The 11,395-nt window shown below is 43.5% G+C and overlaps 1 protein-coding gene across 1 annotated transcript; it reads left to right on the top strand.

Moving 5' to 3' along the window:
* Window positions 1-262: 262 nt before the first annotated feature.
* HDHD2 (haloacid dehalogenase-like hydrolase domain containing 2) lies at window positions 263-10,165 on the top strand. The gene is made up of 6 exons (XM_009874738.1): window positions 263-372; window positions 2,417-2,625; window positions 5,064-5,148; window positions 8,371-8,587; window positions 8,920-8,983; window positions 9,997-10,165. Exons 1-6 carry the CDS (start codon window positions 272-274, stop codon window positions 10,098-10,100), a joined length of 780 nt encoding a protein of 259 aa, XP_009873040.1. The 5' UTR covers window positions 263-271; the 3' UTR covers window positions 10,101-10,165.
* Window positions 10,166-11,395: the final 1,230 nt, after the last annotated feature.

Raw genomic sequence — 11,395 nt, 5'->3', positions numbered from 1 at the left:
AATAAAGGCACTTAAAAAACAAATAGCACCTGATTTCCATATATAGAGTCTTTGGGAAAATACCTCCCCATCAATTATGTATTTTTTTTAAAACACTGCCTTTTATTTCTCAGTCTAAAGGGGCCCATTTAATACTGCGAGTAATGTTCTGAGTAATACCGGGCTTGGCACAAATGAGGCGCTTAACCGAGTTCCTTATTTTTATTATCCATTGTCTGCTAACCAGTTTTTTGTTGTTTCATTTATTTGCCTTTTCCCCGGGGAAGGCAGGATGGCAGCTCGGCGCGCGCTGAAAGCCGTCTTGGTGGATCTCAACGGCACGCTTCACGTTGAAGACTCAGCTGTACCAGGCGCGCAGGAAGCTCTTAAAAGGCAAGTTCCATTTTTCCATTTCCTCTGATAGTTTGTGTCAGTGCTGTTTGCACAAATATGCTTCTTTACGTAAACAGGCCCGAAGCTTCTGCCTTTTTACACTGTTGTGGATGAGCAGATACACGGCCAAATTCTGCTTTTACACACGTATTCATCACAGAATTTTGGGGGTTGGAAGGGGTCTCGGATGATCATCTAGTCCAACCCCCCTGCCAGAGCAGGATCACCCAGAGTAGGTAATTAATACTGAGAGAAATGAGCAAAAGGTCTCGATAGCGAATAGGTGCCATGTATCACCTGAGGCCCCCCAAGCTCTTCTAACTCTCTAGGTTCTTTCTAAGTCTTTTTTAGATGGAGAAAATCTCAATATTCAGAATGTTTCAGCTAGTTCATAATGGGACTGCAGCCTTAAACAAAGTGGAAAGTGGTTAACCTGAATTACAGCAAAGTCACCTCAGCTGAGCTGTTCGTCGGTGCTTTGCTGAAGAGTACCCAATGCTTTAGCGGTTTTTACTTCCTTGCAGTTTTACATCTTTAGGAGGTAATTGTTTCCTAAAGATGTAAAACTACAAGGAAGTAAAAGCCTCTAAAGCAATGGGTATTCATTCATTACCCTTTCATTCACTGGGCCTTGTCTGCCTGGCGTTTCATGCCACGGAGAGCTTGCGCCAGGTGAGAGCATTCTCAAAAATCCAAATATGTGTATAAAAAGTGGTGATACTGTTGAGAAGAGCTTGGTATCTATCCAGCCTGCTGCTCACCTCCCAATCCTCAGGCAGTAGACTAGACAAAAGAAGTTGCTTGTGTAGAATCAGAAGACAAATTGTTTTATAAAGGCACTGATTCACCTTTGTCTTCTGCTTCTTTCCTACTGAGCTCGGTTCTTGCAGGCCCTGTCCTGGCTTTGGCAAGGGAGGGGGTTAGTGAAGGCATGAAGTGTGAAGAGACCCTGGTGCTGTTTATCAGCTTCCACCTGCTGTCTCAGGTCTGGAGAGCAAGAGTTGTCATTTCACTGCAAAGAACAGACAGGTCTTTTTTGCTTAGAGGTTTGAAGAACTTTCTCGAGCTCTTTTCTACTAGTCCGTGGCATTGTCCTTCCTAAGGAGAAGCTGAAGTGATTGGAATGCAGCTTGCTTAGAGAACAAATGGATAGCTTCCATTTTGGGGTTTACCTCTCAAAACTAAGGGTGATAGGATGGGAAGGAAAAAAAAAGAATTTTTATTTTATTAGCAGCCAGGAAACTTTTTGACTTTTCATACTTGAGAAGGGTCAATGCGTCTGACAAACAAAAGAAAGATGTGGCAGGTGCAAGCAAGTCTCCAGCATTGACCAACTTTGTTCTGATGTTCTCCAGGCAGTGGTGATGCCAGCATTTGTTTCTATGGCAACAGAGGAAGTGATGGTGGGGGGATAATTAAAGGGAGCGCCGTTGAAATTGTCGCTTAAAATTATTTGATTGTGTGGTAGCATGTTAGTTTCAGTGTAGGGCAATAATTTGGTTTTATGTGATACTGGTGTTCCCCAGTAGAAGGGAGAAACGGCTGCAAAAGCTGGCATAAAATCCCCACATGCTAACACAGGCTCCTTGAGCATCCTTCATCTCCGGGTGAATCACAGCTGCTGTCAGAGTCAACATGCAGAGTTCAACATATTAATTAAGCAACAAGGTTATTTTGTTTATTTATTTGGGTTCAGAATACAAGGCTGGTTGATTTATTATCTAGTTTGAATTAAAAGGCTTTTCAGACGTGTTATCGTAGATGTGTTTGTTCGTAGTATGAAGGTAGAGTTTGAAATCACCATTTTCCTCCAGGCCTTCTGGGCAGAAGCTGAGCAGGGAGACTTGCCCTTGTTCCAGCAGCTGTAGTTTTTGTGATGTGTTTCGCATTGCCCTCCCGTCCACGGAAGTTAACGACCTCACAGTTCTTGTGTGGCACCAGCTCTCTGGGATGTACACAGCCTTTTCACCTGCAGCCTTTAGTCCTGAAGAGACATAAATAGAAGGATGCTGTGGCCAACTTGCCTTTGCTCTTCACCTGTCAGGCTGCGTGGCGCTCCCGTCACCATTCGATTTGTGACGAACACGACGAAGGAATGCAAGAGAGACCTGCTGGAGAGGCTGACGAAACTGGGATTTGACATTGCAGAAAATGAGATCTTCACATCTCTGACAGCAGCCAGAAATCTTCTGGAGCAAAAGCAGGTGCGGCCTCTCCTCTTGGTGGACGATAAAGCCCTGCCTGATTTCACAGGTGAGGTGGTCCAAAAACAGCTGGAGGGAGTTGCTGAACAGCTAAAGAAACATAGTGCTCTCCATTTTTAGAGTGACAATTATATTTATACCACTAGCCATGATAAAGCCTGAAACGTGGAACTCTCCAGAGCCATAAAGATTCTTTCTTATTTTCAAATTGACATTAAGCAGTCATGGCTTCTCGAGGAGTAGTGGAAACGACAGACAAGGCCTTCAGATTGTCAGGAATTTGGGTAAAAATCGTTGCTTTTTATTAATTTCCAGTGTAAAAAAAAGTAATACTTGTCACTAGATCATTGGAGGTTCATTGCCGCTATCAGTGCTGATTTGTTCTATGGTGAGGATGTGTCAGTTTATTGGAAATAAGGTTTTCCTCAGCTATTTTACAGAGGTTTTGCTCATAAGGAGCTGAACAGCCACTGTATAGGCACACGCAGGAGGCCGTTTCTCTCATAACTGATTGTTATTAAAGGTACAATCTCCAAGTAGTTACTGTTACTTAGGCATCTAGGTTTCAGTCAGTGCACTTTGAGATGTTAATTGGTGACAGGAGCTTCATTGCTCTGGTTTCTCTGGGTTGTCTTCTCTAAAGATCAGGTTAAATTTCACTTTACTTTCAGATGTTCCCGTTACCCTAAACGATACGGGGAGTGGAAGTTGATATATTTTAACTTGGACATATCTGGCAGGTGCCTCAAGCTAAGACCATTAGTCCTTGACTTAACCACCTTGTTGGTTCAAGAGTAGTGAAGATACACACATTTTGAATGTATTCAGAGTTGAAAACCATATATTGTATATTCAGCTTTCCATTTAAAGTCAAGGCAGCAAAAATGTGGATGGCTTGCCACTGCTTCCTGCCCCTTGCCTTATAAACCAAAATCCTTATGGCTGTGTAGTTTAAGTAGGTTCTAATCTTGCTAGGAGCTAGACATTTCCTGTTGAATTTTAGTGTTGTAGTCTAGTCAGTAATCTTCAGGAAGGTAAGTGTTCAGGAGAAAAGCCTCTGTGTGCTCTAAGAGCAATGAAACCTGATAATCTGTTCTGCCTAACGCCAGAGAAATACGCCCTCAGCAGTATTCTGTATTGGTGTTCTTGGGGGGGCCTTCTTGGGTCAGAAACAGCAGAGACAGCAGCTCTTTCACTGAAGGTACTTAAATCAGTTTAGTCTCCGTGTATTTGCGATCTTTCCATCAGTTCTTCACTCTAGCTGATGCTTATGTTGTAAAAGATGGCAAATACAGAGATATTAGCGGAGTACACTGGTGGCGTTATCGGTATTGCTTGGGTCTTGAATGGATTGTTTTGTTTCTTTTTGCTACAAGCAGTTTGGCTCACGTTCAGTGACGCTCTTGAAACATTTAAGTACAACAGAGAATGCTTTAAATTCTTGTTAATGGCTGCTGTTGAACTGTTTGTGGCTAATCTCTCTACAAAGTTGGTTACAGACGGATGAATGTAATCCTGTCTTTGGTTAAAGGACCCAGATGCTTTTCGGTGGTGTCTGAAATCCACGTGGCATCTCCAAGTGTACATTTTGCTCTCTGAGCCAACTGAAAGACATGTGACAGGGGATACCAGCCAACAGGTTGTGATGACGCTCTCTGGAGACCTGGGAGCTGTGGTTGTCCCAGTAAAGGTGTAGAGGATATGCTGTGCGAAGGCAGAACAAAACCTTGAGCGAGTGCAGAATGCAGCTTGGTAACTTAACTTGTCATAAATAAAAATCTCAGGTACTCCTGTTTCTCTGCTTTCGTTGCTGCTTCTGTTCAGATGTGGCACTGCCATGCCGAAACAGTCATGCTCCTCCGAAGCAGTGCAGGACAAGGTGTAAAAAGCTGCTCTCAGTGAGACCAATCCACATTTAAAAAAAAAAAAAAAAGACATTGCAGAAGAGTCAAAACTAATCTAGTCTAAAAACTCCTAGGTCATGCTGCGGTATCATCTCGGCCATCATGGCCAGACTGATTTGTGGAGCAACAGCCAGGCTTTATACCCTAAGTGGAGTTTTCTGTCACTAGGTGGAATAGAAGAATTGGATGGAATTTACTAGTTGTCCTGCTTTACTGTCTTACAAAGCAAATAAATATATGTAGAAAGAGATTCTTAGATAGCAAAAAGTCATTTGGTTTAAAAAGTGATTTGTGCAGTCCCCTGCGTTTCAGCGGAGGCAGAGAGAGAATTAGTGTTTAAGGGTCACTGTTAACGACTATCTAGCTGCAGAGTCGTGTTCATCGTGAAGGATGATGGAATTTGGACAGATCAACACCTTTTCCACAGATGCTTTCCTCATTTCTAAAAGACATAAAACTAATCTGTGTGATGTATCTATATCAGAAAATGCTAATTTTTGCTGTGAAGTGATTAACTGTTGATTGTGTACTGCTAATTAAGAATAAAATCCTGTTTGCTGAGAAACATGTTTTGATTTTCCAGGGATAGCCACTGACGACCCCAGCGCAGTAGTGGTAGGACTGGCTCCCGAGCACTTCCACTATGAAATGATGAACAGAGCATTTCGGTAAGTCAGCCCCTCCTCGTGGCCTTTTGAGTGCTGGGCTCTGTACCTCTCCCATGTGCAAGGAAATCCTCGTTGGAACAAGAGGATGGTGGAGCGTGATTATGGTGTCTTCCTCCACGTCCAAGAGCCGCTAACCTTGGTGGATTTGAGACCTTCACCATGAACTTCAGGCAGTCTGACCCTGGCTTTCATAGCTTTCTGTCTAAATAAACTATAGAAGTACAGTCATGGTTGTCGTTGAGGTGACAAAGTTAGCAGTGCTTTGGGAGCACTAACCCCTGCGGGCAGCTAGTCACCAACTTTAGAGCTGCCTTGGAGCTGAAGAGGACATGTCATAACACCCTGAATAACTCCCTGCTGTGCTGCGATATGTGCAATGAGTCCTTTGCCCTCTTTGCTCATGGGCTGATGACTACCGCCGTTTTTCACTTTGGAATTTGAAAAATAAACTGATCCCAAGCACCTTAATCTGTCTTTATAACCACTAAATCCAAAAAGGGAATATCAGTTACTGCTCACTAGTGTCTTATGGGGGCTCCGTGGAGCAGCATGACAGTGCTGCCGTATCTGTGTGCCAATTCTACGTCATAAGAACACGAATTGACCCAAACTGACTCTCTGTCTGCCTCATTAGTGCATGTTGCCAATGGCATTGATTTTAGAGTGAGTTTTACAGCACACTCATGAGTGGACTCCTAATTTCACAACTGCATGAACTTAACCCATTATATATTCCAGTGCTTACATCACTGTATTTATTGATATTTCTGTCATTGATATATTAGCTCTTGAATAATAGTCATTAGATGCCTCAGGCTGGAGATCACGACGCTCAAAACAAGAATCCAGTCATCACGTTCAGGGTCCCTGAGGATCCTGGGCATCCCCAGGCCAGCACATGCAGGAAAGCCTGCAGAACTAACTCTGAGGCAGGTGGCCGAGGTTGTCCCAGGCTGGATTTGCACTTTTTACATGAAACACAGAATTGGACGGTAGTTCTGTTGATAACCTCATGACAGACACATTCCCAGCCACTTGGCTGACTTGTCTGCTTGGAGGAAGATTTCATCCTCAGTGAATGTGTCCTGGGTTTCAGAGGCCCTGGGATGGGCTCTGTCTGATCTTTAGCGTCTCACTGACTTGTTCTGGGCTTTTTCCCCCAGCCCTCTGTTGAGGGTGAACTGTTGTGGTGGTGTTGGTTTTGTTTGATCTAAGGGAAGTGCCAACTACTGGCCACATTCTGTTCTGGAGCCTCGTGCTGTGTCCGTGTTCATTGTTCCTCACTGCTCAGATAACAGAGTCACTTGGGATTTGCGTTGCTCATAGCAAAACTTTAAGATGATGCTGATTAAATGCAGATACCTTCAGTGCCAGTGCTATATCTGAGCTGTTTACCTGGGCTCCTGAGGGAGAGGGGAGGAGCTTGTAAGGCGTCATTCATTTTTTCCCCAAGAAATGCTTAAAACAGGACAGCTGAACTGTGCCCTAGAAATGCTCTTTCCTCTCCACTGACTGTGAAGAGCCCAGGCTGACTAACTACCTGGCAGGCAACTACTCAGTTGATTTCCAACATTAAGTTAGGTAAATCTAACCCAGTACGAGTCCCCGGACGAGATGCACAGAGTAAGGCCGTTCTCAAGGCACCATTTGAAATGACTGAGACTAAATTTCTCTTTTTGTATACTTGGGATTTTGATGCCACATTTAAAAGAATTCTCCCAGGTGATATGTTTCCTGCAAACTGCTGAATGTAAATGGTTGTGGTGCTGCTGTCAAATTAAATTCTTCTGTATCCTAGAGGCATCCTCCCATCGTGAACATATCTGGCTGCTCACTGATACATATGCCAGCTCTCTTCTTGTTGAGCCTGCTTTGGAAGGCATTGATTCAATAGAAGTTGTTGTGTGATAATTAAGTGAAATGAAATATTATCACTTACACACTGCTCAGAGTACCCATGCGAGCACGTGGGAAGGAGCAGACGGCCTCCAAGGAGCATACGGCTCACCTAAGCCAGCCTCTTTGAGCAGAGCCCAGCAGAACTCCAGAAAGGCAGTGAAGGGGCAAGACAAGGATTTTGTTTGTTTTCTTAAATTAGGCTGCTGCTTCTTTATTTTTTTTAAATCGGTGGGGTTTAGGGAAAAGAAATCCTTCTTTCTCCCCTGAAGATCAACAGTCAATGTTTCTCCTCAGTCCCTCAGCTTTGCTGTATCTGCTGTGCCAGTTTCATTCCTGCCTGTTGAGATAAAGACTGGAGTTGCGTCCAGTACCTGAAGAAGGTGCTGTTGTTGTAACCTTAACTTTTATAGATACTGTCTGGAGGGCTTTTGCTGCGCTGAACCTAGACTGGTGAGGATCTTAGTGGTGGGAAGGGAGCACTTCCCAGCCTCAGAGCACCCCAGCACTCGCTTTCCAGGGCTCACGGTGCTGTGCCCAGCCACAACCCTCCTGTAACGCCGCCACAGTATTTAAAAGGTGAATAACCGTGTGTTATTACCCTTTTAATGCCCTCAGAGGTGTTGGAAATCTGCTGACTTCTTGCTTTGAACTACCTTCCACTTGGAATTTTTGCTTCCCAATAGCAAGGAGCTGAAATCCAGCTTTTTTTCCTAAAAGGCTCAGTAATAGCCCTGTTAACTGGGGAATTCAGTGGGATGTGAACGCAAGGAGCTGAAATCCAGCTTTTTTTCCTAAAAAGCTCAGTAATAGCACTGTTAACTGGGGAATTCAGTGGGATGTGAATGTGCCTAATACCTTTGTGCCTTTTTTTTAATGTAACCTGTTACTGTAATTCCTACAATGTTAAAAACTAAAGTTGTATTTGGTGGCTGTGGCCATCAAACTGCCTCTTCCAGCTACTGCCTGCGGTTAATATATTGTAAAGTATTTGTGTGGGGAAATCAGATGGATTCTGATGTTAGCCCTAGTCAAAAGTGAGGCTGCTTAATGCGTGACACAGACAGGATTTAAAAATAGTTGCCTGTTAAAATCTTCAAGATAATAAATTCTTTATTTAGGGGATCTGGATTCTTAGCTGTTTCTGGGGAAAAGGAAGTAAGTTTACCTCTCCAACTCAATGCTAGCTTACATTATAATTTAGGTCTTCGTGAAAGTCAGTGTTGTCCACTTAAGTGAAAGTAATTTCAGGCTTTCAGCTGTAAATATTGGGTGTGGGGGGGTTTAATACAATTTTTGTGGTTTTTTTCTTCATTCATTCTTTAGGTTGGTTTTGGATGGTGCCCCTCTTATAGCTATACACAAAGCCAGATATTTCAAGAAAAAAGATGGCTTGGCACTGGGACCTGGACCTTTTGTAACCGGGCTGGAATATGCGACGGACACCAGAGCGACAGTAGTGGGGAAGCCAGAGAAGACCTTCTTCCTAGAAGCTCTGCGGGGAACTGGCTGTGCTCCAGAGGAGGCCGTCATGATCGGTGACGTACGTGGGGACCAAATACCTTATCGCCCGCTCTTTAACATAACACTTAGCTCCCCTGCCTGTCGTGCTTCCCAAATGCCACGTACCAATCTTCCTAAAAGCGCTGGGAAATTGAACCCAAGTCAAAACTTGCAGGATGTAATGCATAGTGCATGGTGTTCGTAGAAAACCGTTCCTGTGAGAGTTGATACAATAGGTGGGTAAAAGCTTTCACCAGGTGTATCTGCTTTTCGGTGGCTGGTTAGTGATGCGCAAAGCAGAGAATGTCATAAAGAAGTTGTTTATCACATTGTGTCTATGACCAATAACGCGCGGCTCCTCTTCTGTCTCAGGACTGCCGGGATGACGTTGGTGGCGCCCAGAACGCGGGCATGCGTGGGATTTTGGTCAGAACGGGTAAGTACTCGACAGTGTGGTCGTTTTTGGGAGGCAGTGGTGCATTCGGTGGTCACTGGGGTCACAGAAGCCCCTGTGCTTGAAGCAAAGGTTTGCTCCGAGCCCTGGGTTGATCGCTAGTGTGATGTGTTACACCGAGGGGCTGCTGTGACACCCCCAGCCCCTCACCCTGCACGTTCTGTGTTCAATTCAGCAGACAGGCATTTCCTCACCTGCAGTCTGCCAAGCAGTAGATTACGATTAAGTCAGGATAGGCCGTTACAGTTAATGTTTCCACGACAGGGCTAGAGCACAGACCCTGAACTCGTGGCAGGGTGTTATAAAGCAATAGACTGGGGGCAGCTGATCTCATAGGTGTGAGGTTTTTGCCCTAATGATTCTGAAATCCCAAGCACTAATCAGAGAACAGGAAGAATTGTTCCTGTGACATCTTAGATGGCCAAAATCAGTCACAGCAACATAACCTCTGATCATTCAAGAACTCTGGTGACATTTCCTACTAATTACACTGGTAACTGTAAAGTCCTTTTGCTTCAGACAAAAGTGGAACCATAAGGGACTGACGGGTGTTACCAGTGTTATTGATGGCACCATGGCCTGAGTAAGGTCTTTCTGAGGTGCAGCTGCTTGTGCCACAGAGTTCCACTATGTTAAAAATGAAAGCAAGTAATCCTATTCTTCCTCATAAAAAAGGGAGATTATAACTGTATTATTTAGAGACCCTACAAGATGAATATGTGAATAGTCAGTGAGCAAATAGTGCCAGTACAGCAGAATTAAACCAGTGTGTAAATAACACTAATTCTGACCCAGAGCTGCCCCTGGAGGAATCTTCGTCAAGGCTCAGGGTTGGTTTAGAGAGGACTTGCAGGGTGTTTGTTGCAGGAGAACCTCAGGTGGGCATTCCTCTTACAATGGCTGTTATTACTGGTCTGAGGCAGCTGTAATTTTCAGGGAAAAAAAAAGATATTCAAAGGAGCTCAGTAAATGCATTTTTTGTTAATCTCTTGCAGGTAAATATCGACCGGCAGATGAAGACAAAATCAATCCAGCTCCTTACTTAACCTGTGAGAGTTTCCCAGAGGCAGTGGAACATATCCTAGAGCACCTGCTATGAGAAAGGGAGTAGTTAGCTTGAAGAAACATCTGCATCATGTGATTTCCTTTACTCTTGTTTGAAAAATTAAGGTCACAGGATCAATGCATGCCTTGCATCAGAAACCTCGCCGTGAGCTCCTTCCGCTCGGGTTGTGAAAGGGCAGAGGATTGAGGGTATCCAGCAGGTGAGACAGAAGGGCTACAGCCAGCACAGCCACTTTCCTGCATGATTACAGGGAGCCTGCCAGGGAGTTCTGTTCATTTGCAGTTTTCAAGAAGTAGCTGATCAAGAGCACTGTCTGGGAGGTGTCATGTTCTGCTGCTGAATAAGCTAAACTGAAAAAAAAACCCCAACAACCAACCCACTGGAAATACTCAAGTAAATAGACCTCAAAGACTCGCCGAGCCTTAGTCAGCCTGTCATGATTTCACAGAGTATGCTAATTTAGAGATTATGCACATTTGGAGTTACTTTTAAATTAAAATATCACCATTGTTTAATAATAACAACTACTGCTGATACCTTTCCTCTCATTAGAGCAGAGCCTGTTTTTTGTTTTTCAAACTTTACATAAAACTGCCAGCATTTTACAGATGTTTTAATTAGATGCCCTTATTAAAAAGAATGGTACAGAAACAAAAATCTGGTATTAAATGCCTTAGAGACTGCGAATTTTTGAAATTAGTCTTCAGCAGGGTCCTATTAATGCTACAGTTAGAAAATTTCACTATTGTTGGGTTTTTTCTTGTTTCTTTTTAATGTTGTGGGAGAAATCCTTTACAGGCCATGGGGACAGATTCCATTTTTTACACAGTTGGTTAGTAGAGCTGTAAAATGAAATTTAATTCTGTAGCATGCGATGCTTTTCCTATGTGCTAAATCCCCCAATATGAACCAACTTTGTAATGACGGTAGATATTTTTTTTCTGGTCCATTTGCAAACTGTAATAATCAAAGTCCTTTACAGTTGTTTTACAGTGCTCCTGAGTGTTAAATTATTAGATTGTAATTACGCATTACTGGAGTATTAACCTTATTGAAAACAGAGTTTTGTGTTAATGAGCCATGCTCGTTCTTGTTAAGAAGAATCACCATGATGAATGAATGTGAAACTCTGGTTGCACTCTGAGACAGAGCGTGCGAACAGAATAGAAGCACAAGAAATAATAAGCCCTCCAGGAACAAAAGTCAACTTCAGATACTGTTTGTGCTCCCTCATCAACTGTAACCCGCAGATTTGAATAAATTCACACATGTGCTGTTCACATATTCTGAAACCGTGCTGGGTACTGCTTGGAGTACGTCAGGTCTTT

The sequence above is a fragment of the Apaloderma vittatum genome, unplaced genomic scaffold (genome assembly GCF_000703405.1).
Source record: "Apaloderma vittatum isolate BGI_N311 unplaced genomic scaffold, ASM70340v1 scaffold10828, whole genome shotgun sequence".
NCBI lineage: Eukaryota > Metazoa > Chordata > Aves > Trogoniformes > Trogonidae > Apaloderma > Apaloderma vittatum.
Note: the sequence above shows the minus strand (reverse complement) of the source record. Positions and strands in the feature narration are given on the sequence as shown.

What these genes read in the sequence shown, in the direction of transcription:
- HDHD2 (XM_009874738.1), top strand. Translation starts at nt 272, where the DNA reads ATGGCAGCTCGGCGCGCGCTGAAAGCCGTCTTGGTGGATCTCAACGGC. An exon ending in ATGATGAACAGAGCATTTCG is followed by an intron (nt 5,149 to 8,370) that starts GTAAGTCAGCCC and finishes TTCATTCTTTAG; the next exon opens with GTTGGTTTTGGATGGTGCCC. An exon ending in TGGGATTTTGGTCAGAACGG is followed by an intron (nt 8,984 to 9,996) that starts GTAAGTACTCGA and finishes AATCTCTTGCAG; the next exon opens with GTAAATATCGACCGGCAGAT.